The 27,991-nt window shown below is 39.0% G+C and overlaps 1 protein-coding gene across 5 annotated transcripts; it reads left to right on the forward strand.

Moving 5' to 3' along the window:
- Nucleotides 1-32: 32 nt before the first annotated feature.
- LOC113064994 (AP-3 complex subunit delta-1-like) lies at nucleotides 33-27,991 on the forward strand. 5 transcript variants are annotated; one of them, XM_026236070.1, is made up of 35 exons: nucleotides 33-335; nucleotides 8,812-8,907; nucleotides 9,002-9,082; nucleotides 9,423-9,503; nucleotides 9,671-9,778; nucleotides 9,860-9,989; nucleotides 10,072-10,211; nucleotides 10,299-10,372; nucleotides 10,489-10,538; nucleotides 10,627-10,676; nucleotides 11,654-11,702; nucleotides 13,059-13,204; nucleotides 13,313-13,461; nucleotides 13,651-13,881; nucleotides 13,954-14,185; nucleotides 14,536-14,681; nucleotides 14,751-14,892; nucleotides 15,495-15,566; nucleotides 15,652-15,724; nucleotides 15,804-16,000; nucleotides 16,080-16,153; nucleotides 16,584-16,607; nucleotides 17,603-17,765; nucleotides 17,880-18,008; nucleotides 18,741-18,794; nucleotides 23,076-23,177; nucleotides 23,964-24,119; nucleotides 24,228-24,275; nucleotides 24,475-24,495; nucleotides 25,734-25,923; nucleotides 26,003-26,091; nucleotides 26,194-26,279; nucleotides 27,010-27,131; nucleotides 27,220-27,299; nucleotides 27,417-27,991. In XM_026236070.1, exons 1-35 carry the CDS (start codon nucleotides 240-242, stop codon nucleotides 27,510-27,512), a joined length of 3,777 nt encoding a protein of 1,258 aa, XP_026091855.1. In that variant the 5' UTR covers nucleotides 33-239; the 3' UTR covers nucleotides 27,513-27,991. The 5 variants fall into 5 exon arrangements, with proteins under 5 accessions (XP_026091855.1, XP_026091856.1, XP_026091859.1 ...); XM_026236071.1 differs by lacking the exon at nucleotides 24,475-24,495; XM_026236074.1 differs by lacking the exon at nucleotides 18,741-18,794.

A 27,991-nucleotide genomic window follows, 5' to 3' on the forward strand; every position in this document is an offset into this window, starting at 1 on the left:
GAAGCGTCCAGTGCGTCGCGTCGCGCGTTTGCCAGTAGTCAGGTGATCGGTCCTCCATTTTGTCAGCCATTTCCTTCCCTGGTCCTCTGCAGATCAGCGCTTACAGAAAGAGCGAAACCCCTTCAGCACAGGCCCCTGTGTGAGAGACTGAATGAGAGACTAGCGCTCCAGCGGGCCGGTCAGTACTCACTTAAAGCCCGTGTTTTGGTTCGGTCCGGTCGGACAGGAGGGATATCACCATGGCTCTGAAAATCGTGAAGGGAAGCATCGATCGGATGTTCGATAAAAACCTGCAGGATTTAGTACGTGGCATTAGAAACCACAAGGAAGATGAGGTGAGACACGCTTATTCATTTATTCCATTTTACTTGCCGCAATTCAGAACATAATGTTATTGTAAATTTGCGTAAAGCCCAGCTGATATCGAGCCGATCTCGTATCAGTGATCCTTAAATCACCTGCTTTCAGGTGAGCTAACCGTTCTTTAACCCACTTTAACAGTTAAATTGTTACTTCAATGATTTTCTACCGCTTGTATGGCAGGTGACAGCTGTTAAGAGTTGTTAGAACACTCTGTCATGGTTTTGTTTATCATGGAGGAGGCCAGTTAGCATTGCTAACTTATAAATACATTCTGCAAAGTAAATACAAAAATGATTCTGTCCTGTTTTCGTGATTATAATGTAACAAACATACGGGGTGCATTAAAGAACAGACGTTCATTCAAAATAGCTTGCCTCACTTGTGTGTGTGTCATGAGATTGGCCATGTCTTAACACCTAGTGAGCTGCCTAGCTAGACAGCATTTCCAGGACATCATAGACATCGCATTCTGACAACGTTGGAACGGCCCTGCGATGTTCAACTGGAGGATTCTAACGCGCGTGATGACGCCTGCGATGCTCACAAATGTTCGATTCGAATGTTCGAATACTGCCATGACGTTGACTGATGTTCGAATCGATTGTTCGAACTCACCAGTAATGCCGCTAAATTTCTAGTTCCAGTGCACCTAGCATGGTCGAACATTATTATTATTATACACAAAACGTTCAGGGGGAACTAGATTATTAGGACGAAAATAGCAACAACAACAAAAAAAACTATTTCAATGTTCAACCTAATAAGCCAAAAATGCAGAATAATATGATTAATGATTAATGCGATGCAAAAAATGTTCAGGACACGTTCTTCTATAGTAGATTTGAAAGTTTTGATGTGTTTATGATGCCCACAAATGTTTGATTCAACTGTTTGAACATGTATATGAATACCAAAAAAGTTTAATTCAAATATGTGAACGCTCACACAATGCCCCAAAACGTTGGATTCATATTTTCGAATGGACTTATAACGCTGGATTCAAACCCCTCTTTGGTGCCCAGAAATGTTTTCTCGTCAGGCAACTAACTAGTTATTAAAGACACAGCCGGCGTCTTGGCTGAGAGATCACAACTGTCAGTTTGACCACAGCATCGGGGCTGAGGAGAATGGCTGGTTTCTTGTGATTTCATTATGAAATGATGAATCAGATGTGAACGCGTGTGTAGGCCTCAGGCTGCCTGGTTACCTATAATGACAAGGCTGAATTTTCTCTTCCAGTACGCTCCATCCTCGCCCCTCCCTCTGAAAAAGGGAACAAGATGCTGTGACAGTGAACATTTATAATCACAACAGGGTTTCCCCACTTTTATGGCTTTAGAATCTGTTCCCTTTTTTAGAAGATTCATATTGATTTTTAATCACCCATTTGCCCTTGCAGCAGATAGTAGGTCAGTGATTTACGTGTTATGAAATGCAATAAACCTAATGAACGCTGAAGACTGATGTCAAGTGTTTCTGATGTGTCATAGCCGGTAAACGTGTCCGTTTAATGCAGGATGGGTCTTCCTGGATGACCTGCGTTGTCCAGTGTAGCCTTGAGTCTGTGGCAAAAAACAGCATTGCGTCTAAAAAAAATAGACTCTTTCTTCATATTGGATATTTGAATTATTCATGCTCACGTCCTGTTTTTACATTTAGGTTACCTGAAGTTAATCTTTTAAAAATACTAATAATTTATTAACACTGTTAAAGGTAATCTTTAACAAATCCCAAATAAATATATTTTTTTGGACTAAAGATCCTTTAAAATAATAGATTTTAGTTTTTAATGTTTTATTTTACAATTTTTTATGAATTTGTATGGAATTTGATTATCTGCCATTTATCCATTGTCAGCCGTTACATAAAAATAATTATCAGGAAATGTTGTCTTAGCAGCTAGTGTAAGCTGTAAGTTGAAGTACTAAAATTACTAAAAACTAGAACTGAAATAAATGTGTAAAAAAAAAATTCTAATATTTTTGAAAAAACACAAATTAATAAAAAATGTAACAATTACAAAACTAAAGTAAAAACTTAAAATCTACAAAAATTGATATAGAACAATAAAGATAATTTAATAATTTTTATATATATATATATATATATATATATATATATATAATAAAATAAAAAAACTAAAATAATAAAAATAATACTAAAATGTACTTATCAATAAAAAAAATTCTATGCTACTATCATAATTAATTCATAATTTTTATCGAGCACTAGTTGCAGCTCTACTTCAAGTTGATCAAAGTTGAATCCAGTTTAGTTCTCATTACAGTGATTTCATACTACAGTCTTGATTCAGGCCTGGTTTTGCTCCGTCCAGTTAAATCACACCTTTTGTGCATTCAGAATCAAACCTCTTTAAAACGGGCTTCTGGTGTCCTGGTCCTGTTTAATCTGCAAACATCTGGAGTCCGGTATCAGCAAGGCTTCTGCAATGTAACCTGTGCTGGTGTACCTAGATATGGTGTCTGTTACCTGGCCAACAGCGGACGGTGCTGTGAAATATTCATAGACTGCTGAATGCACTGTCAGTCTGTGCGTGTGTGTGTGTGTGTGTGCGTTCCTTGCTCTGTTTGCTTTCTGCCGCTGGTTTCATGTGAGACCTCTATATTTGTTTTCCACAAGTGGTGGGTGTACTCATCCAAAGCACTGGCTGGAGCTCAAAACTAGTGAGCTGCCTACCTGAACTGTATTTTTGGACCGCATGGTTGCATTTGAAACAAATCATTTTGGTGATCATAGGTGTGTTCGAACAGTCTATTCTTACAGCAGCTTGTAAATTGCATGAAAGTGTCATTTGTTTTCTGGTTAGTGTTTAAGAAGGAAGGAAGGATTTTCTCCAAACTGTGCTCTCTTGTTTGATTTGGGAGGACATTGAGTTCATCTTCATACTTTAGTGACTGTTTGCTGAGCTGGTTGAATCCAACTCTTGGCTTACTAACAAATATTTCAGTCATGGCCTCATTGGAGCTGAATGAGGATTCATTGGACAAGAACATCTTTTGGAGAACATTCTAGTGCTGCCTGTTTCGTTATTTCAGGGATGAAATGACCCATAACTCATCATACATATGACAGGAAAACCTTCTTTTGCATCATATTTTTATTTTGCTAAGTGGGAATCATTGTATTTTCAGTTTCTCTAGGCTTAGATTACCTATAGTTCATCATTCACAAGGGTAGATATGTGTATAAACTCTTCTGGAGAACTTTCTCTTACCGCATATTTTCAGCCTCGATGGGTGGAAGTTGCTCATAATGCATTCTTCGTTAGAGCTGTGTCAGGATTTGACAAGAGAACCCTCATATACATCATATTTATATTTTTGCTAGCTGAAAACCCCATAATGCACCATTCACAAAAAATTCTAGATGTGACTGAAAACCTTCTGCAGAATCTCTATCCCATGTTTTCAGTCTTCACAATCATTTACAAGAATTTTGTAGAGACTAGGGATGCACCAATAGGATCTTTTGGGGGCAATACCGAATTTAAAAAACACTTTTGGTCGACCGATATATATATATTTTTTTTGACAGCCGATGCTGATGCGGATATCTTGGGAAGCAAGGGTCCAATATAAATCCAATATAATCATTATTATTTAATTAATATTTAAGAAATTTGAAATCATTTGACAATGGATTAAAAACAATGTGTAAAATAAACATACTTTAGATTGGAAGTATTTATTACAAATAAATATTTTATAAAAATATAATTTAAAAGGAAGTAAACACCGTAACCAACAGGGCACTCGGTATACAGGGAAGTTCTTGTGCCGTGGGAATCATATTTTCAAATAATGCTAGGTAACACTCATTTTACATACAGCACACAGTGAAAATGACATGAATATGACAGTGGGCGAATGCATAAAGCACAGCTGACAATAAACGAGGGAGAGTGTGAGCACTGTGTGCTCAGGTGCTGCTGCTCTCAGCGCCGTCAAAATAAAAGTCCTGCCTCAAACACGTCAGTCAAGTATTTTGATCATGTTTTAAATCGGCAAAGTTCAAAAACACCTGCATTAAATTATACTAGCAGTTTAATTGCTGCTGCATCAAATCATTTCTAATAAACATGGATTGGATCCATTTAACATTCAGCAGACCTCCATAAATACAACAGAACACAGATATTAAATAAACTGTGCTTTTTAGGTAGGTTTAACAGTTTTCAGGTACAGAAATAAAGTAAACAAATATAAAACAGCACCTCACTGTATAAATGAAAAACATATTAATCCTTTATTGTAACAGACCTTATTATGATTCATCTTCTAATTTGTTTTTGTATACATTTGAATATTTTTTGTAAGTTTAAATATGTATGAGATCTCCTTTACCAATATACCATATATATTTGTTTACTGTTAGTTGTAATAAGTGTTTTGTGTAATTCGCTGTATGTTGATGATAAACCATCGGTTTGTTATATTGGCCTTTTTTCTTGTAATTTCCGATATGCCCTGGTTGTAAATTGAGGAAAAACTGGCCGATATATCGGTGCATCTGAGTAAAGATGTAACAAGAACATTCTGGAAACTTGCATTTCAGTCTCTGGGCTCAAATGACCCATAATGCATCTTTCACAAGTTATTGTAAGGATGTGATTGGAAAACCATGTGTAGAACCTTCATTTTAATCATGACAACTTTATGAAAATTTTAGCATTGGATTGACAATGTTAATGTATTTGGTCTTGGCGGAATAGATCGGATTCGCATATAAAATAACCTGTAGCCGATCTATACAGGTGGAGCTGGGGAAGATGGGGGGTTTCAGAGAATCTCTAGTGAATGCTATCCAGCCTTATTAATGTGAGGCTGTAATCTCATTGATTGCATATGCAGCATGAACCAATCAGCTTGTGCCAAGTCGTTTAAATCTATGACTATCATCGGTTACGTTAACAACCCATCAGCCTGCGCCATCTAGAGTTTCATGACTAAACTATGTATTTACCTCATATATATATATATTTGTAAAGATGTGACGAAAACACTCTTGAAAACAAAATGTTTTCAATGTTTGTCTTGTTTTTTCAATCTTTCTGGGCTTAAATTAACCATAAGGCATCATTCACAAGGGTTTTGCAAAAATCTTCTGGAGAACCTTCTTTTATTGCATATTTACACTTTTTACCCCAGTGAAGAGGTCTTGTACGAGGGGCTTTGCCTGTGTACCGGTTCTATGACCCCTTCATTTGTTTCCCTCCTGTCATTTCTCTGGCCGTCTCATGACTGAAGACACATGACCAGCACACTCGCCCTTACAACAGCACTCTGTGTGTCCCTGAGATGCAGAGAGTATGTGTGCTGTGTCCAAGGTCCTTCTCTCACTCTTTTTTTTTCACTTTTATTTAATTTGTAATCATTTAACAATGTTATGTCACTGGCCTTGAAATATTGTTGTTTATCAATGCTTTTAGTCATTCTTTCCACACACAAGCACATACACACACGTTGACCTAGTTTTGAGCATTTTCTTGAACTTTATTTTGAGTCTTGTTTTCCTAGGCGTGTGCTATAGACATTCATCTTTTATTATTTTATTATTAATGTCTAATAATTCTGACACAAATAATTTGCAATCACTTGTTTGAAGTAAAATAAGGCATGTAAAAAAATCTTTGTACAACAGACAGAATGAAAAATGGTTTTGATTGTGGTGAAAGGACAAATGGATCATTTGAAGGAATAGTTTATCTAAAAATGAAAATTGTAATTTAATAGCCCTCATTTTGCTTCAAACCAATATTATTATTTTAAAAAATTATATTCGCTGTAAAACACAAAATAGTTCTTTGGCATTATGGTCCAACCCAGTATTATTTTCAGCATTAGACATTATTATAATGTTTAAATACTGTTTTGAATTAGTTTATATTAGTTTACTGTTTTATAATTAGTTCTGCGTCACTCACTGCGTGTCTATAATCGTCCGCTCTATCCAACTTTTTTTATATCGATATCGAAGAAGGTGTATCGTTGATAAATATCGATACCGTTTTATCGCCCAGGCCTAGTGGATGATATAGGCACGTGCTGAGAATGACATCCCACAGTAAACTATCTGAACCAAGTGTGGAGGTTTATTCCTTATTCGCTTCGGCTCTTTGGATTAAGCAATGCATAAATACATGATGCTGTTTTGTTCATAATTGTTTTTGCAATGTATGAAATTATATTTGATTTTTTTTTTTGTTAATTTAGATGTAATGTATGTTTTGTTAGAAGAGAGATGGTTACTTTCTTGCATTGACAATTTAAATGTGCTGCATTATGTTTTGCTCACTGTGCTCTCCTATGGCTTCGGGAGACGATTACTCTCACACAGATACACACACATCTGCTTATAAATGGATCCAGCTTTCAGACGCTCCTGTTTGTAAGCACGAGCCAGGTGAAGAATATAAACTGTAAAAAAAAAAAAAAAAAAAAACATGGACGTAGTGTCCGTGATATGGAGCCAAAAGAGTCTCAATAAAGATAAATGCACACACTACATTCACATAAGCACACACATGATTCATACATGCACACACATGATTCATAAATACACACACAGGATACACAAATGCGCACAAAATTTACAAATGCACACACAAAATTTAAAAAGCACAGAAGATTCACAAATGCATACAAAATTCAGAAATGCACACAAAATTCAGAAATACACACACAATTCAGAAATGCAAACAACATTTACAAATGCACTCAAGATTCACAAATGCACAGGACAAGATTCAGAAATGTATTTCTGATGCACACACACATATATCTTGATTTACAAACTGCTTACGGTCTGTGAACTTGACTGCATTTGTGTGTGAATTTTGAGACTCCCCTGACTTTGCTGACACACAAATGTTTTTTTTTAAACAGGGAATGATCAGCAACCAATCAGATATCTCCCTTCTTTTAGCCAATCACAAGAACACACTCCACGTGGGGGATTGTTTACTTATAAGCCAATCACATGAACGTGTTCACACAGCGCGATATGCCTGTGGTGCGGCATATTATAGCCTACTAATCTATGAAATTGTATGAAAATACAGATGTTTAGATTACAATTCAGGTTTATTTTGTATTATTTTTTACAAAATATAAATGTAAAAATGTCTCAATACATATAGCCCAGTGACTTCAGAAAAAAAGTTAACCATGGATTCATAATTTTGCAATAGGCAATTATTTCATTTTATTGAAATATTTTAATGGAAGTAAAAAAAAAAATTACACCTTTTGGAATATTTAAATATATTTAAATATTATTGTGGGTGCAATATAGAAGTCACTTTAATTATAATATTCGGGCCCTAAATGAAGAGAGAGTCAGTGGTCCGCTGTGAGAGGAAAGTGACTCTCCGGCTGCGCAAAGTGAGTCGCCGCTGCGTGAGGAAAGTGAATCATTCGCTCCACTTCGTTGCGTGAGGAAAGTGAATCGTTCACTGAGGAAAGTGAGTCGCTCACTGTGAGAGGAAAGTGAGTCGTTCGCTGCGAGAGGAAAGTGAGTCATTCGCTGCGTGACTCGTGAGGAAAGTGAATCGTTCGATGAGGAAAGTGAGTCGTTCGCTGCGAGAGGAAAGTGACTCTCCGGCTGCGGAAAGTGAGTCTTCTGCTGCGCAAAGTGGGTCGCCGCCTGCGTGAGGAAAGTGAGTTGTTCGCTGAGGAAAGTGAGTCGTTCGCTGATTGGCTTATAAGTAAACAATCCCCCATGTGGGGTGCATTCTTGTGATTGGCTAAAACAAGGGAGATATCTGATTGGTTGCAGATCATTCCCTGTTTAAAAAAAGGCTTTTGTGTGTCGAGCCAAGTCAGAGGAGTCTCAAAATTCACACACAAATGCAGTGAAGTTCACAGACCGCAAGCAGTTTTGAAATCAAGATATATGTGTGTGTGCATCAGAAATACATTTGTGAATCTTGTCCTGTGCATTTGTGAATCTTGAGTGCATTTGTAAATGTTGTTTGCATTTCTGAATTGTGCATTTCTATATTTTGTATGCATTTGTGAATCTTCTGTGCTTTTTACATTTTGTGTGTGCATTTGTGAATTTTGTGCGCATTTGTGTATCCTGTGTGTGTATTTATGAATGATGTGTGTGCATTTATCTTTATTGAGACTCTTTTGGCTCCATACCGTGACGTCACCCGTAGGTTTCTGAAGAACATTTTTGAAGCCTAAAGTGGGCGGAGCGGGCCATCGCCATCTTGGCAGCTCAATTTTTCTAAATCGTTTGGATAAATGATAATCTAGAAATGCTTCCAGATAGAAATATGGAAAATCATTTATTGTGGTTAAGTTCAAGCTGTGATTTGAGAGATGCTGCTAAAAGCAGGAAGCTAAACAATGCCTTGGGCTGTCATGGAGAGCATTGCCTTTTTCTATTTTTGTCTCTCAATACTTCCTGTTCTTTCTACAGGCCAAATACATCTCTACATGCATCGATGAGATCAAACAAGAGCTCAAACAGGACAACATCGCTGTTAAAGCCAATGCAGTCTGCAAGCTCACCTATGTAAGACCACTCACCATTTATATCCTCTCTGATCCGCTTCATAATTCTTTGAGCTCAAGCCGTCACACATTCTTTTGCTTTCTCCTCCTAACAGTTGCAGATGCTTGGCTATGATGTCAGTTGGGCGGCTTTCAACATCGTGGAGGTGATGAGCTCCTCCAAATTCACATACAAGGTGAGAGGCAATGTCGTATATAATATTAGCTCACAGTCAGACCAGATCCAGACGCTCTCAACATTTTTATGATTTAGAATTTATATACTATTTTAGTGTTATTTAGGGCCTTATGGATTGGCACAGTTTATGTGACTTCTATTGAACTATTGAATTTAATATCGACATTCACTGCCATTTATAAAGCTTGGAAGAGCCAAGACATTTTTATATAACTCTGATAGTATTCCTCTGAAAGAAGAAAGTCATTTACACCTAGGATGGTTTGAGGGTGAGTAAATCATGGGGTAATTTTCATTTTTGGGATGAGATAAATGACTCTTTCTTCTTTTATTTTCAGCGAATCGGCTACCTTGCAGCATCACAGTGCTTTCATGAGGGCACTGATGTCATCATGCTGACGACCAATCAGATCCGCAAGGTGCGCTTTGAACTTCCCTTTCACCTGTATTTGTTTTGATTACACTGATTGCCAGTCATTTTAGTATCATTGAGATACTTCTCAATGTTGTTTTTAAATGGTTTTAGTTGTGGTTAACTATAATAACCCTGCTGATTGCTATGGGATGCTTTATCATCTCTCACCAGGATCTCAGTAGTCCTCACCAGTATGACACAGGCGTGGCCCTGACTGGCCTTTCCTGCTTTGTGACCCCTGACCTTGCTCGCGACCTGGCCAATGACATTATGACTTTGGTAAAACCATTCACAGTGTTTACTAAAGGCAAATAATGACGCTGAGAACATTGCTTCAGTCTCACCCTTCATCCATCTCAGATGTCCCACACTAAGCCGTACATTCGCAAGAAGGCAGTGCTGATCATGTACAAAGTGTTCCTGAAGTATCCCGAGTCCCTGCGACCTGCATTCCCACGCCTCAAAGAGAAGCTGGAGGACCCAGATCCCGGTATGCATGGCGAATCTCATCTAGCTAAAAGCTAATATTTCAGGCTTCCACTTGAACTCTGTTTAAATTGTGTATTTCCCAGGTGTCCAGTCAGCAGCTGTGAACGTCATCTGTGAACTGGCCAGAAGAAATCCCAAGAACTACCTTTCCCTGGCACCCCTGTTCTTCAAACTCATGACCTCCTCCACCAACAACTGGGTTCTCATCAAGATCATAAAGCTGGTGAGATGACACCTAAATGTGTTGGGTTGGAAAAGGAACCAATTCTCCACTTTTGTCCATTTCTTTAATGATGTTTTTATGTTTCAGTTCGGTGCTCTCACTCCTTTGGAGCCTCGTTTGGGAAAGAAGATGATTGAGCCTCTAACAAACCTTATCCACAGGTAACAGAGATACTAAAACTCTCCAAAGCTCTCAAGCTGGCCAAAAATATTAGGGTTAGATATAATATTTATTTTTCTTTCTTTTTTCTTGCCCTTCCTCTTATCTACTCCCTCAGTACCTCAGCCATGTCGCTTCTCTATGAGTGTGTCAACACAGTCATAGCAGGTCAGTTTTATTTGGTGCCGTGACCCGGTGTTGTACTAAGGCACACACATCACTATTAATGTCTGTTCTCTCTCCTGTTTCACCTCAGTGTTGATCTCGCTGTCCTCTGGGATGCCCAATCACAGTGCTAGCATACAGGTGGGCCACTGTCACACCAGACCCTTTCCAAACTGGTCTGATTTACACTTACATTTGCATTTGTGGTCTGTTAATTCATAATGTTCAATATGGAGAACTTTGTTGATTAAAATTATAAAGTGATACTTCACATTTCTTTTCCTTTAGTCGTTAAATGGATACTTCAGGTTTTATTTATGTGTCCATTCATATAATTTCTTAAAGTGCAATTAATGAAGAAATGAAGAAGCGGGTCATCTAAAGTGAAAATATTAAATTACATTTACATTTACAGAGTAAATTAGAGACGTATTTGGCCAATGCCTTAAGTTTTTTAATGTAATTTTATAAAATACATAAATAAATTAAATGATTAATATAATTTAATATTTAGTATTATGTGTCCTTTCATGTCTTTTACTATAGTTCAGTGAAGAAGCAGATCATATTTAGTAAATCTTGGACATGTTGAGCCGATGACTCATTTGATTACATTTATGAAATAAAACAAAATTCAAATATATAAAACGTAATAAATGTTGCTTTTAATGTGTTATATATTTAAATTGAATATTTAATTTTTTAATATATTTAATTTCAGCAATTATCATTATTAAATAGTCACTTTAGCATAAAACTGCTGCTAAATGAATGAATTATTAAATTATTTTTAAAAAACTAAATTAGTTTTTTTTATTTCAGCAATTATTATCATCAAATAGTCACTTTGGAAGAATCTGGCCGATAAATGAATAAATGTAAATTATATTATATATCGGCCATCTCAGTCTCTAAATATCAACATCCAGTCATAAGTTTCTTACCTGATTTTTATAAGTTCCCAAACTGAATCCTTGACTTTCAGACAACCACTTGACCCTTCTGAAATTGGCTTATTTTTTGAAAGTTGGAAGTAAAATAGTGTGCAAAGGTTTTAAACATGGTAGTAATGCATTGTATCTTTCCTTCTGTTTTCCATTTCTCTCTCCGTTCCACAGCTCTGTGTGCAGAAACTGCGAATCCTGATTGAAGACTCAGACCAGAACTGTGAGCCTTCTGTCAATGCCTGCAGTGTGTCATTCTCTCATTGTCTGTGTGTTTCTGAGCCCCCCCTTCTGGCCCTGTAGTCCATATAGATCTCCATCCTGGATAACTCGACACCTCAGTCCTACAATAGAAAATTGGCAAGAGTCAATCATATTTTATAGCTTGAGGAACCAGAAAAGGTTCCTCTAGAAAGCAGTATACATCAAGTAATCTAAATTATCTTGCAGGAGTTCGAGTTCTCAAAGAAGCCGGCTGTAGAGTAGCTCTGTGAATCCTGGACTGCCATGTTTTGTTTCTCGAAATCCCCTGAGTTCCCTCACAGGACCGTTTTGGTATTTACTTCCAGCTGAGTGTTTTGGCATTCTGTCAATCCTGAAGCCCCATGTCTTATTTAAATAGATCAGTGTTTTTGTACATTTTATTTTTGCATCAACAAACCTACAACGTGCAGGATAAGCCCACTGTCCTAATGGCCCAAGACTACAGAACCGTGGTTCCAGCGGTCTTGCATCTGTATTTAGTCTATTTGATTTAATGGGTGTAATAAATTCACCTTCCTAATCATCGGCAAGAAGGAGGCTGGAACCGGCGAACAATCAAATAAAGACTTTAATGACAAAAATAAACACAAAACAGCGCACCAGCCCCTCACTGACGACTGGTGCGCATAAATAAAAAGCAAAACATAAAATAGAGCCCAGACCTGGTCCTCTCTCGTCCTTCACGGTCGTCGCTCCAGTTTTATATCCTTCCATCTCCTACGTGGGACTCGAGACTGGTGGTGGGGCGCAGGTGTAGTCTCCAATCACTACACCTGGCCTCCTTCCCACTCGTCACAATGGGCATTTCAACAATCAATTGCCTCAAATCAAATATGCGGTTAATTTTGGTAAAATCTGGCAGAGTGAAACAAAACTGAAATCCATTTGTTTTCTTGTGGGGGTGTGCGTTCTTGAGCGTGTGTGTGTGTGTGTATTTGTTGTCCTCTGTGTTTGTGTTTTCCCATTGTCTTTGTGTCATTTCAAATTCTGTTCATTTAGTAACATTTTATCAATAGGCTTTAAATTCGGCAGATTTGAAAGTCGGCAGAAAATGGAAGGTTTTTTTTTTTAGTTGCTTGTTTTGACCTTTTTAAATAAAAATGTCTCAGTTTTGCTGGTAAAATGCTAGACATCTCTTGGGTGATGTATGCAGGACTTCTGAATCATGTTTGTGTTCAGATTACAATATCTGATACTACTTCCATTAAATGCCGACTTGTGTAAATAGAAGAACTGAGACAAAACATAAATTAGCATAAAACGCAAATGCTGCACTTCATTTCAAGAGTCACCTAGGCGCTGCGATGTTTTGCAGTGAAGTACTTGGGTCTTCTGGCCATGTCCAAGATCCTGAAGACGCACCCCAAGTCCGTGCAGTCGCACAAGGACCTGATCCTGCAGTGTTTGGACGACAAAGATGAGTCCATCCGACTGAGAGCTCTGGATCTGCTCTATGGCATGGTGTGTATGACTTTTTGTAAACCGCATTTGTTTGCGTCCATTCCTCTTAAGTCTCGTTGTGAAGAGCTCAAATATAAGAGGTTATTAAAATGTGGCGGAAAATGCTAGGTCTCGAAGAAGAACCTGATGGAGATTGTGAAGAAGCTCATGCTGCATGTGGACAAAGCGGAAGGCACCACTTACCGAGACGAGCTGCTCACCAAGATCATCGACATCTGCAGCCAGAGCAACTACCAGTATATCACCAACTTTGAGTGGTGAGAGTCAACAACAGCCCAGTACACATTTAGGGGCCGTTGACAGAGAATTTCAGTTCTTCTTCTATGTAAATATGCACTAGATGGAGGTCTGGATCTTGAGCTAGATAGATATGCCAGTAACCGTTACTGTTTTACATAGCCATTACTGGATACAGGAGTCAAAAAACCACCTTATGTGTCATCCAGGTACATCAGTATCCTGGTGGAACTGACTCGTCTGGAAGGTACAAGGCATGGCCACCTAATCGCCTCGCAGATGCTTGATGTCGCCATCCGCGTCAAAGCCATCCGAGGCTTCGCCGTGGCTCAGATGGCCACCCTGCTGGACAACGCACACCTGCTGACGGGCAACACGCAGCGCAACGGGATCTGCGAGGTTCTCTATGCTGCCGCGTGGATCTGCGGAGAGTTCTCAGAGTACGTGCTGACGATCTGGAAAGGTTCATATTTCAACCATATAACGGCGTGCTAACATCCTCTTCCCCACAGGCATCTGGAAGAGCCCATGCAGACACTGGAGGCTATGCTGAGACCCAAAGTGGCCACCCTGCCCGGTCACATCCAGGCGGTGTACGTACAAAATGCTGCCAAGCTGTTTGCGACCGTGCTGCGGAAGCACGAAGGGGAGACGGACAGCCAGGCCGCGCAGGAGACCAGCCAGCTGCTTATAGACAGACTGCCACTCTTCGTCCAGAGTGCCAACCTGGAAGTGCAGGAGAGGGTGAGGAGAAGCTTTAATCTCGTCCCTTACGAAACTTAAAGGAATACTCCACCCCAAAACATGCTTTGCAATAAGTTAACATGGATGGTCGGTAATATACTGAATCATGTTAGCAATGTGCTAAACATGCCAGCGTGGTTTTAGGCATCTGGAGAGGGTTTAAAGGGCTCTGATGTGGTCTAATGTGCTTTTGCAAGGTTTAATGGGGTCTGAAATGTACCTCCATTGGAATCAGTTGTGAGCATGAGCGAAGCGCTTTTCATTGTTTGGGATTATAATAAAAGAGTTTATTAGGCTTCGAAACAGACACACACACATACTGCAACATTAACCGTGGTGATCCCCTCCAGGCGTCCTGCATCCTGCAGCTGGTGAAGTACATTCAGAAGCTGCAGCAGAAGAACGTGGAGGTGGCCGAGGAAGTGACGGCTCTCTTCGCCGGAGAACTCAATCCCGTGGCCCCCAAGGCTCAGAAGAAAGTGCCTATACCGGAAGGGTGAGTCATTGAGTTGATATCAAGGGAATTGAAAGGAATAGATGTTTCAGCTGTCGTTTTCCCCTTCAGTCTGGATTTGGATGCCTGGATCAATGAGCCTCCGTCAGAGAGCGAGTCGGAGGACGAGAAGCCCAAAGCGGTGTTCACTAAAGAGGAACACAAACATTCCAGATCAAGACACACTGAGGTGGACGAGAAAGAGTTGGCCAGGGTAAGTCCACGCTGTCGTTCAGACCTACAGAAAATATAAAAATACAGCCGTCCTAATTAGGGGTGGGGGGGTATACCGGTAGAAATTCATCAACTGGTAGAGATTTTGGTCTATGACCTCTATCGTGGTTACATGCTCTCGTGACATTGCTTCGCTGTGAGGACACTGAAATCTATCATTTGCAAAAAAAATTAAGCATTGCAGTTTAAAAACAAGTGATTGTAAGACATTAAATGGAACTCTGTCTGAGAGACTCTTTCTGATCCACATCAGTGAGGCACGCGCTCATGAAGAATGTGCTCATAGAGCACGGGCGCATTGCAATAGAGTTGTTTTTGCTGCTAAAATACACACACTTTTATGTGTCAAAATGGCCATCAATGCAAATGTACTCATAAACCGAGTAATTAGGTCTTAATAGGTAGAAAGAATACATTTATAATCAGTTTATTGGGTTCAGGCAGCTCTTAAAGTGACAGCACTCTAATATTCCCACTGCATATCATTCAGGGTAATCAAACAACAAAAGAGAGAAAATCTCTCACTGCTCTTGACTAAACCACTTTTGTCTAGTCCTAATACACTTGCCCGATTTCACACAGAGGAGGGAAGCCAGGAAGCAGGAACAGGCCAACAACCCATTCTACATCAAGGCCTCGCCATCATCTCAGAAGGTACGCAATCGAATGATTTTTGCGATCGCATAAACCTCAGGCCGAAACATGGTTTTAAGCACCTCGAGCTTGTTTGCAATTGCAGGTGTACGACGCTCCAGGTGTAGAACACATTCCGGTGGTGCAGATCGACCTTAGTGTGCCTCTCAAAGTCCCAGGTGAGCAGATCTACAATCTCTCGTTTCAGCAGACCAAATAAAACCACGCTTCAATTTCATTGTCCATCGTTTGGTCCAGGGGTGCCCATGTCCGACCAATACCTGAAGCTGGAGGAGGAGCGCCGGCAGAAGGATAAGGCTGAGAGAAAGAAGAAGGAGAAAAAGAAAAAGCGGGAGAAGCGAGGGAAAGGGAGGAAGGCGGATTCAGGTCCTGAGAGTGAGGAAGACATCCGGCCAGCTCACCAGGTGGACATAGTCACAGAGGAAATGCCAGAGGTGAGCAGCTGGTACTTTGGAGCTGTTATTTTTATCCATTAAACTATATACAATAATGTTGGTTTGTCTTGTTTCCCAGAATGCCTTACCGAGTGACGATGACGATAAGGATCCCAATGACCCTCATAAAGCTCTGGACATCGATCTGGACAAGTATGGAGCACATCGATGCCTCCGACAGTTCATACATGCACTACATGTAGCGATGCACAGAAACGCATTTTTTACTAAAACTGAAATGCCATGTTCTTGTTTGGTCCGAGACGCTTTCTGTCAGTCTGAAGTCGTTTTCAGTATCACCGCTGTTTTCCCTCCAGATATTGTTTTCATTCTCATGTTTCTCACGGCTGTCGTTCGTGAGACGTCTTTAGCAGATGCTGATTGCGGAGTCCAGAATCTCTGTTCGTGCAGATGCAAAACCGAGCTGGTTGTGTTTTGCATCTGTTGGGTTTTCCGTGTTCTGATTATCGAGGAGCTTTCTCCTGTATCTTCTTCACTCTCTTACACGCACTGCTTTCTGCTTGTGTCTCTCCATCTCTGTCTCTCTCTCCCTCATGCACGCACACATCTGCCGTCCTGACAGTCTGCTGTCTGGTTCTAGCTCAAGGTAAGTACGTCATGTGGTCATGTGACCCAGTGGAATCAACTGCCCAATTACCAGCATCTGTTTTTTTTTTTGTTTTTTTTCTGGCAATTGTAGTATGTCACTGTTGGACCGAATAATATTAGTCAAGAATACATTGTGCATGACTGATCGGCTCACCTGCAGGTTGGGTTTTGGCTGCGGTCATATTGCTACGACTTGAACTCTTTAGTAATAAAGTTTGGGGTTGCTAAGACTTTATTCAATTTTTGTACCAAGGCTGCATTTATTTAATTAAAAACACAAAAAAGCTATAATGTCGTGAAAAATGTACGCAATTCAAAATGTTTTCTATTGTAATATGTTAAAGATTAAATATATCATCATATCTGTAGTCTTCAGTGACACACGATCCTTGAGAAATCATTCTAACATGATGATTTAGTGCTCAAGGAACATTTCTTATTATTAACAATGTTGAAAACACTTGTGCCGATTAATATTTATAAATTGTGATTTTTCAGTGTTCTTTGAATAGGAAGTTCATTTGAAATCAGATTCTTTTGTAACGTTATAAATGCATTTACTGTCACTTTTGATCAGTTTAATGCATTCTAGCTGGATAAAACTTTCAGAAATATTACTAATCTTACTGACCTCAAACTTTAATGGTGGTGTATGTACAGTACACACCAGAGTTGACAGCCTTGCCTGGCTTTGACTTTTCCCTGGAAACCCGTGGGCACAGATTAACCCCCTCAGCTGTTTTCAGCTTGTTGTTGTATAGGAACGTGTTACTGATTTAAAGGCCTCTTCACAGCAAATCTCAATTTCTGACACGAAACGCAATGTAGTTGAGAATGTTACGCTTCGGTTTTTTCTTGTTGCGAACAGGCCTTTGGACTTTTGACCCATAAATTGAACAAACTGAAGCTTTTCCTAGCTTCCATGTGACTGGTTATCACTCACAATCTCCTTTTCTTTCTGTCCATCTAATCTCCGTCTCGTCGTCTTTCCAGACCGCTTGCCGACAGCGAGAAGCTTCCCGTGAGGACCCACCGTCCAGAGGTGCTGAAGAGCCCTGCTGAGGACCGAGTCCACGAGAGCATCCCGCAGGAGACCAAGAAGAGGAGCGGTAAGGAGAAGAAAGAGAAGAAGAAAGGCAAGGAGAAGGACAGGAAGGTGAGATGGCAGTTTTGTATGTATAATAATTGTAAACCCATATCTGCATTTAAGCAATTAAGAGTGTTTATGCTGTTTTATAACATCACTTTTTGTGGTTTTGATGTTTTGTAGAGGAGCAAAGAGGAAAAGAAAAAGAAGAAACATAAAGAAGTGGAGGAGGAGCTTCTGGAGTCCCAGCCGGAAGAAGCCGTCCAATCAGAGGAGACCAAAGAGGCGGCAGCCCCGCCCACATCTGCTGAGGTACGATTGTTTTTGCACCTCTAGTAAAGTATTATCTTTCAAAAAGCTTGTCTTATAGCCTCTCCATCACTAACGTTTGCTCTTTGCTTTATTTATGCTGCGAAATATTCCATTACATTGTTGAAACTGCTCCCATTTCGGCTGCCACAAATGATCACATTTATATGCAAAGCTTAAATCTATCGTTATACCAAGATTAACCATCTGTTTTAATGGCCACATGCCTGCAGTCTACACTGCTGTTTAGAGGTGTTAATTATTAATGGACATTTAATTATTAATTTTATTGAATAAATCTTATGTGTTGTCTAATGCATTTCAGCAGGAAATATAGTGAAGTTATTATGTTACTTAAGCATGTTATTTGACAGTAGGTCAAAATTGGAAATACTGAAAAATGCAAAAAAATATATTTTTTATTTTAGATTTTTTTTATTTTGCTTCATATATATATATGAATATGTATATGAATATTACAGCATGCACTTGTAATACTATATATATATATATATATATATATATATATATATAAAGTTAATAATTATAAGTTAATAATTATAATTTTTTTATGTAATATGTACATTTGAACAGCTGTTGAAGTGGCCATAACAGACATGGTGATGGAATATGTGCTCATTTTGTTTTCTGTTGTCATCAGAGCATTTGTTTGGGGTTCTGTTTGAATCAAACAGGATTGGACTCATGTTCCCCACCTTGCCTTTTCTGTTCTAGGCCTCCGATCTGGATTTCTGGCTCTGTAGCGCTCCTGTCCCCCCCGCCGCCCAGGTCCGGTCCCTCATGCTCTCTCCCTCTCTCTCTCCTTCCCCTCCGGTCATACTGCTGTCGGTCTGTCCTGTTGTTAATGAGCGTCTGTTTTAGGTTTTCCCTTCGGGCTCTCACTGTTCTTGACATGCCAGTCTCTTTGTCACACCCCTCTTTTTTCCCCGCAGTTTTTCACAGGTCACGACACATTTGTGTTTGTCAGCATTTGCTTGTTTTAGTTCAGGGTGCATGTGTGCACGTGCAGAGGTGTAAATGTGTCTTCATTACGGATGTGGGAAGCTTCTTCTGTATAATCATGTCTGTATCAGCATGAACAGCCATCAATTTAGTTCAATTCAAGTTTATTTGTATAGCGCTTTTTACGATACAAATCATTGCAACGCAGCTTTACAGAAAATTACGTTTCTATAATATTTAGTAGTAGCTTATCAGTGGTGACTGTCAGTTTATGTGCATATGAGAGAAATTTAGGCTGCATTTACACTGCAGGTCTTGATGCCCAAATCTGATTTTCTGACTATATCCGATTTTTTTGACGACCCGCTTACATCATCTTTTAAAAGTGACCCGTATCCGATTTTTGCATTTACACTATACACTGCTGAAACTACCAAACTTAGACGTTCGGACCCAGAAAATGAAGTAAAATGGCATGAAATACAATGGATGCAGATGTAAATAAAATTATACAGTAGGGCTGCACGATATTGGGAAAAAATGACATTGCAATATTTTATTTTTCTGCGATATATATTGCGATATGAAATCTGATCACATTTTTTCTTACAAACAAAAATGGGGTGAGCAGATTTACATTCTCATTTTAAATGATTATGACACCATCGTGTCAATTGATTAATATGCGCAAGGGAGAGAGAGCAAGACAGCACTCGTGTTGTTTGAAGACGGTGAGCGTGCAGCCGGGGCTCGCTCTCTCTCGCTCTCTCTCACGCTGACCTGTCAAAACTTTCACTCTGTGGTTAAGCTGTGCAATTAATCCGCGATTTACATTCGTCAAGGGCCGGGGAGCAGCTGGCCCGTACAGTTACTGAATAACAGATCAACTACGACAGCCTACATCGCAAATCCTGTGATGTGACTATTGTGGATTCGTACTTTGCGATATCGATGCTTAAACGACACATCGTACAGTGTTTTGCTTTCCACAATATTTTGAAAAGTCAACAAAAAAAAAAAAAATCAGCAAAACATTGGTCTCGTATCGCGGAGAAAAAAAGGAGAGCCCTTTATTTCTGTAACAACCCTGCATTTTTGCCCCATCTCTTCGCCCCCAGAGACTTAAAAGACATGAAACCTCTGCATTGCTCCACTGTGTGTATCCTTCGTCCTCCATCACGCCTATAATAAGTCATGTGTTCTCAGTTGCTGTTGTCCACCTGAGTTGACGTCACTTTTTTAATGACGTACGGCTCGCATTTACTGGGGAATATCCGATTTGTCTGCTTACATTGCACACGCAAATGCACGTATCCGATTCATATCCAATTTATTACCACATATGAATGAGGCCTGATTCCGATCTGAGAATATCGGAATCCATGCGGTTTTTTCCTGCTTACACGTACACCGGTCATATCCGATCTGTGCCACATGAGAGCATGCAGTGTAAATGGGGCCTTAGAGAAAAATACAAGACTTAGTCAACCAGACAATTATTAAATGATGCAGTCACACATGTAGCAATAATTGTTAGTTCTGTATGTTGATTCAGGTTTAGCATCATTTGTGGTCCTCTGAGGGTCAGCATCATCTCTTCTCAGGCGTTCTGGATCCAGACTGGAGCTTGTGTAAATCCTAGTTACATCCCGTGGCAAAACAGAGAAACAAATAGAGACATCATTAGCATAGCTGCTGTTCCAACAAAGTAAAATTAATTAGTTTAACCCAAGCTGAAGAATAAGAATGCACATTTCATTATATACAACTGCAGTAACAAATTATGAGATTTAAATGGAGAGAGTGTGTCTGAACCCTGAACATTATCAGGAAGGCTATTCCAGACTTTGGGAGCCAAATGCGAAAAAGCTCTACCTCCTTTAGTGGACTTTGCTATCCTAGGAACTACCAAAAATCCAGCGTTTTGTGACCTTAGGGAGCGTGATGGATTGTAGCATGGTAGTAAGGTACGCAGGAGCATGACTAGTTAGGTACGCAGGAGCTAAACCATTTAGGGCCTTATAGGTAAGTTATGATAATTTGTAACTGATACGGAACTTAATAGATAGCCAGTGTAGACACTGTAAAATTGGGTAATAGAACTGGGGTAAGAACTCTAGCTGCTGCATTTTGGACTACCTGTAGCTTGTTTATTGAGGATGCAGGACAACCACCTAGAAGTGCATTACAATAGTCCAGTCTAGTGGTCATGAATACATGAACTAGCTATTCTGCATCGGAAACAGGTAACATGTTTCATATCTTAGCAATGTTTCTAAGATGGAAGAATGATGTTTTTGTAACATGGGAAATATGGATTTTTTATGGTACACACACACTTTTTTTTTACTACTTATAAGATTTTCAAAATGTGATAGAACACAAACATGAGGATAAAAAAATCCTAGATTTAACCAAACCATTTTGCTCATATAGTGTGTGGTGTGCCATGATGTGACAAAGACAGCACACCACACACAAACAGATTTTCAACCAGAGTCTTGACCGTGAACACAGGAAATCTCGCAAAATCTTGCGAGACTTCAGAATAAGCATTGCGGACGATATGCAGGAAGAAATTGCAATGATAGTGTTTGGAATGATTTTCACAGAATATTTACGGGGGAAAAAGAAAAGGGTTTGGCGGGGACATGGTCTGTACAAGTTACAGAGTGAGCTAGAGGTGAGCAATGGTCACAAAATCACACTTGATACGTGATAATTCACGTGATAATCTCCAGAGCGTGCGTGCGTTTGTCCTTGGGGTTCCCCCCACACCAGGATTTCTGACCGTAAATATTAAACATGTCGGGCAGCTCTGACGTTCTTCCGATCAGGTTCGGACACTTTTAACACACCACACACTTAGAGAATCTGATAAAATAATCTGTAGAACCATCAAGATAATCGGGACATAGCTAGGATTGTCAGAAGGGGGGAATTCGGACGAAAATCAGCCCGATTATCTTTTGGTGTATCCTTCATTAGATAATTTAGATGTTTCATCTGGTCTCATTGAGATGTATAGTTGAGTATCATCAGCATAACAGTGGAAACATAAAATATTACCAAGGGGCAACATGTATATTGAAAATAGCAGAGGACCTAGGACAGATCTGTGTGGCACTACATGTTTTACTGGTGATAAATGAGGTGACTCCCCATTTAAATAAACAAAATAGTAGTGATCGGACAGATAGGATCGAAACCATCTTAGAGACTGCCCTTGAATACCTGTATAGTAATCAATCTATGAGTATGTCATGATCTATGGTGTCAAACGCAGCACTAAGATCAAGTAAAACTAGCAATGAGATGCAGCCTTGATCTGACGCAAGAAGCAAGTCATTTGTAATTTTAACCAGTGCAGTTTCTGTGCTATGGTGGGTCCTGAAACCTGACTGAAATTCTTCATACTGAAAAATGTATATAGAATAGTATTTATTAGAATAAAATTTTAGACATAAATTGAAGATTTGAAATGGGGCAATAATTTGCCAGTTCACTAGGATCTAGTTTTGGTTTCTTAATAAGAGGCTTAATAACCGCCAGCTTGAATGGTTTTGGGGCATGACCTGAAGATAACGACGAGTTGATAATATTGAGAAGCAGTTCTTCTGCTACAGGTAACAACTCTTTCAGTAATTTAGTGGGTACAGGATCTAATAAACATGTTGTTGGTTTAGATAAGTTTATTTAGCTCGTCCTGTCCTATAGTTGTAAAGCACTGCATCACTCTTGACAGTTTTTGTGGTTTGTCAAACAACTAATGTGCACAAAACCTCATGATCCGAATGTAGGTCACTTGAGATAGAACGGCTTTGATGTACTACTTTTGTCTGCCCAAACGTAGTTCAGTTCCTCTTAATGCAAACACAGTATTATCTTGACTTCAGAATCTAAAAGTCTAAATCATCACATCTTTCACTGCTGGTTCACCACTTTCTCAGCATTTTCTCCCAATGTGACAATTCAACAACCTCAAATTAGCTTTTCTTCTTCTTGATCATGATTTTGTTAATTGTGCATGCTCCGTAGTGTAGAGGATCACTCTGTGAAAGGTTTTGAAAGCAGGAAGTGTGTGTTTTAATGTTTGATTGTTTCCAGGAAGAGACGGCGCCCTCGTCTGCTGCTGCTGTGGACACGAGCTCTGCGGCTGCCCTAGAATCTGAGCCTGATGAGCCTAAAGACGCAGAACCAGAGGACACGGTGGGGCTTCCACAACTGTTTGGTTTTGTTTTAAAAAGCAGTTTTCTGTTTGTTCCACCATCAGTGCTTTTTCATCTTTGGAAATCTTTCAAATATACAAACATTAATCATTAAATAACAATACTTTTATAATTTTTTTAACTAAACATAAAAACATACACAAATGTACACAAGAATAATTTATGCACGTGTGTGTGTACACATATAAAAACAATAGAGACTATTAAATGAATCATTAATCAACAATAAATATATGCATTTTAAGAAAACAATATACAAAAATATTATTTTAGTCAAGCACTTGCATAATTTTGCTAAATCAGACAATATTGTAACAAATATATACCACAATATTAACTTGCATTGAATTGTTTTAAATAAATATCACATTTGCAACTGGCCCGTGTTCAAACAAATCCTTGGAAATCATTTCACGTAACCGTACAAAAGTGATTACTGATAGGCTGTCAAAAAAATAAATAAATCACCCACTGATTTTTAAAGCTGCTACATAGTAACGACTTTCTACTTTCGAGGACCTTGATAAAAATGCAGTGGAGTGAAAGGTACGATATTAGTCTTAAAATGTAGTGATGTTAAAGTCATACGTTTAAAAAGTGTACTTAAGTACAGTAATCAAATAAATGTACTTCGCTACTGTCCACCTATTTTTTTCTTTTTTGGTTTTAATCAAAACCTTATTGTAAAATCAGCAGTAGAATCCCAAAACATGCTGTGCTCTGTTGAAACCAGATTAAGCCAACTGTGTGTTGATTTCCTGTTCAGAAATCCTCTAAACACAAGAAAAAGAAGCAGAAGAAAGAAAAGGAGGAGAAGGAGAAGAAAAAGAAGAAGAGACACCACCACCATCACCATCACAGTGATGCCGGCGGAGAAGATTCAGTGCAAAACGGCACCGTGGAGGAAGAGGAGCCTCTGCCAGTCAGTATCTATCTAACCAGACAATCACAGAAGGCCACTCTCGACATTAAATGCTGAGAAAATATAAATACTTTATCCTGTACTTATCCAACCTCCATCTTGTTTCAGCCCATGTCCAACTACTCTCTGCTGGCCGAGAACTCCTACATCAAGATGGTGAGTGTGACGTGATGTGGAGTGAGTCAGTCTGATGTTTGTCTCCTGCCCCGGCGAGAAAGCTCGGCCTGTAATTGACATCTCATGATCCTGTCACACGGATGCTGTTTTTGCTGAAGCCGCTCATTGCTTTAAGTGATTCTGGCCTGTGGTTTGTGAATGATGTATTGTTCATGTGTCTCTGTATGTATGTTTTAAGATGAAAGAAGATGCTGATCAGGTAACCATTGGAAGAGAACTACCGTTGTTGCCACTAACTTGCTGTGAGACAGACTTTAGTCACAATAGACACCAAATACAAACAAAAACCAGGTTAATAGCTCAGTCCAGGGTGTGCATGTGTATATATATGAATATATTAAGAGCCAGATAGAAAATATATTTTGTATGCATGCATATATGTATGTATGTATGTATGTACAGTACATAATAAATAGAATTAATAAAAAAATTATATATAATTTAATATAATCAATTTGTACAATTGATACTAAATTATTTTAGAATTTAATTATATTTTATTAATTATAATCTATATAAATTCTTTGGTCTGCATATTTTTTGTGCAGCCAATGAAGACAACAAAGTATTCACACTGTTAAACTCAGTAAAAAAAATAAATATATGTACATGCACAACATATTAAATTAAACATTAAATGAAAACTGTTTTTCCATCCCTCACAGCCTTGTTCATTAACCTGTTAAATGTCACCCCGCCTACGTTGACTATACTATATTACAATCAAATTTAATCTAATCTTGACAAACTATATATCGTTGGAAAGGTCTAAGACTCCCAAATATATATTTTACCAATATTTTTTGTTAAAAATTATGTAGGAAAAGTCATAGATCAATTTATGACAAGAGTGCACCCTCAGAAATCTACATTACAAAAGGAGCTTTGACCTTTGTTTAAAAAAAAAAGACTTCCTCTTTGCCTTTTTCTCTATCACATTTTAGAAATCATCAGAAGTTATATATCACTTGAAAACATAAAATCTCAAAATTCATCCTTTAAAACCCATTTTAAAATCAGACATTGCATTACCATGTAAATAGCACATCAAAATCATGTTACAAAATGTTTTCAGTCATGAAATACAAAAATTTAGGTTTGTATCATGCACATTCATGTCTATCTTCAAAAACGTGAGTGACAGTTATCAGGTTAAAGTCAAATGAAATCTGGTTTCTGTTGTGACTGACGTCTTTTGAGTGTTGTAAGCCTTTGAGCGCTGACTTTAAACATTAGTTGTTAAATGCACCTGTTTGGTGTAGTTAAAGCTGATGTGATTTCTTTCTCATTTTGGATGATGATGATGATATTAACTGCCTTCAACCTGATTTTTGGGCTTGTGATATTCCCATTTCTGGCCTTCTTTAACCGCTGATCTGCACGTTTTGGCCTCCTAATAGTTTCCCAGTCTTATAAAAAAACTTCCTTTTTCTGCAGGTGTATGACATCCAGGGCAACCATCAGGATGAGAGCAAAGTTGTGGTATCAGTCATCTTTGAGAATAAGAGCGACAGCTTCCTCAAGTCAATGGAGTTCAATGTGATGGATTCCCTCAACTCTAAACTGCAGCGGCCGGAGGGAGCCGGCCCTCACGACAGCCTCACCGTTCCCTTCCAGCTGCCACCAGGTCAGGAAAGCCACGCTCCTGTAAGTGGCATTAACTGGATTTAGGCAGATTTGACTCATGTATTCAAATCTTTTTCCAGGGGTTTCAAACGAGGCTCGCTTCGTGTTCTCAGTGCAGAGTATTGTCATGCCTCAGAAGCTAAAGGGAACCCTCACCTTTATAGTTAAGGTGAGAAACTCCCACACAGACACAAGAGCTCATACTTTTCCATGTATTTCCAGTGTGAGTGTTAGTATTGTTGACCTGAGTATTGATTGATTTCTGGCGCAGTCGGACGAATCCTCCACTCATGAGAAACTGGACTTCAAACTGCACTTTACATGCACATCCTACCTGATCACCACTCCATGCTACAGGTGAGCAACACATCACCAAATCAGCTCGCTCTCTCTCTCTCTCTCTCTCTCTCTCTCGATCGATAGATAGATCTATATAGGTGTGTGTGTATAATATATTTATATACACATACACACACAAGTGCATTTTTAAAATAAAGATAGAATTATCAGTATTGTAATTTTTTTTTTTACTAAAAATATTCAAAAGCAATTGTAGTTATATTAGTAATATTAGGCCTAAATAGTCAATTCTTTTATTTACAATTTTTATTTAGTAGATGTTGTAGTAACAATATTAATAAAACTCATTATTATTATTATTATTATTCGAGTAAAATTGATTTAATCTCCAAAAAATATATATAACCGCCAAAAATTTGGCCAAATTGTTCAGTACTACAAATAAACACCGCAAACCTGGAGCTTTTACTATTTTTATTTTTATTTTTTAAATGCTAGTAGTAATATTTTATAGCGTTTGTAGTAATAATATTTTAGTAGTAGTAGTATTATGAATAATAATAAATTCTAGAATAATTACAAAAATAATGATCATAATTATTTGATTTCCACCCCAAATATTTTAAGTGTTTTATTATTATTTTTTAATACTTATTTATTTATTTTAGCTTAGGTGTATAATGTTAATTAAATCAGGGCTGTTGTTAATTGGTTAAAACTAAATCAAAGTAATAAATCTGTATTGAGTGGTTTCATGTAGCTGAACATGATAACCTTGTGTTGTCAGTGATGCATACGCAAAGCTGCTGGAGTCGGGCGACCTGAAGGGCAGCTCTCTGCGGCTAGAGGGGATCAGCATGCCCTTCCACCACCTGCTGGCCAGGATCTGCTTCCACCATCACTTCTCCGGTGCGCCAACTTCACAATGACGCCTGTGATACGGTTCAAAATCTGGACACCCTTAAATCCTCTGTCCTCTGGTTTCTTGTGTTTGTAGTTGTGGAGAGGATTGACTCCTGCGCCTCCATGTACAGCAGGTCGATCCAGGGTCACCACGTCTGTTTGCTGGTCAAAACCGTGAGTATTTGGAATATGCGATATAAACTGAATCATAACGATTCGGATTCCACCAAACAACTCTTTATCATATCTGAAGAAGAGGATTCTTTAAAACAGTGTTTCTCTTTCTTCCAGTCCGATCAGACCGTCTCCATCGACGCCAAGTGCGACGAGCCATCGCTGCTGGGGAATGTGCTGGATGAGATCAAGCAGACCTTCTCGAAATGCTGATTGTGACCCTGAAACCCCCTGAACCCCAGTCCCAGCGCAGCCTGTCCGGCTGAACCACACGCTCAGAATCATATATCGCACTCTGAGACTCGTGTCCCTCCTCTTCCTTTCTATTTATTGGATCAGTCGTTCTACTGTTCTTCTTTTAAGACCACAGATTTCAAGCCCGCTCCTGTCTTTGTTTCCCCTCTTCGTCTCACTCTCTATCCTCTTCCTCCGCTTCTTCATCTCTCTTACAGTCCTTCCATTGTCTTAACGGTCCATGACTTTCATCTTGAGAACTGGATTTTTTTCGTTGTCGATGTGTGCTTTTTTTTGTTGCTGTTGTTGTTTGTTGCATTTTTTTTGTCTGTCCTGAACTCCATCAGCGCCTTTCTCTGCATTAAACATCAGTGTGTCTGTTCCTTGCCAGTCTCATCGCGTATGTGTGTGTTGCTCTTTTCGAAGGCTATCCCTCGCAGGACTGGTTTCAGACCAGA

This window comes from Carassius auratus, chromosome 47 (assembly GCF_003368295.1).
Source record: "Carassius auratus strain Wakin chromosome 47, ASM336829v1, whole genome shotgun sequence".
Taxonomy (NCBI): Eukaryota; Metazoa; Chordata; class Actinopteri; order Cypriniformes; family Cyprinidae; genus Carassius; species Carassius auratus.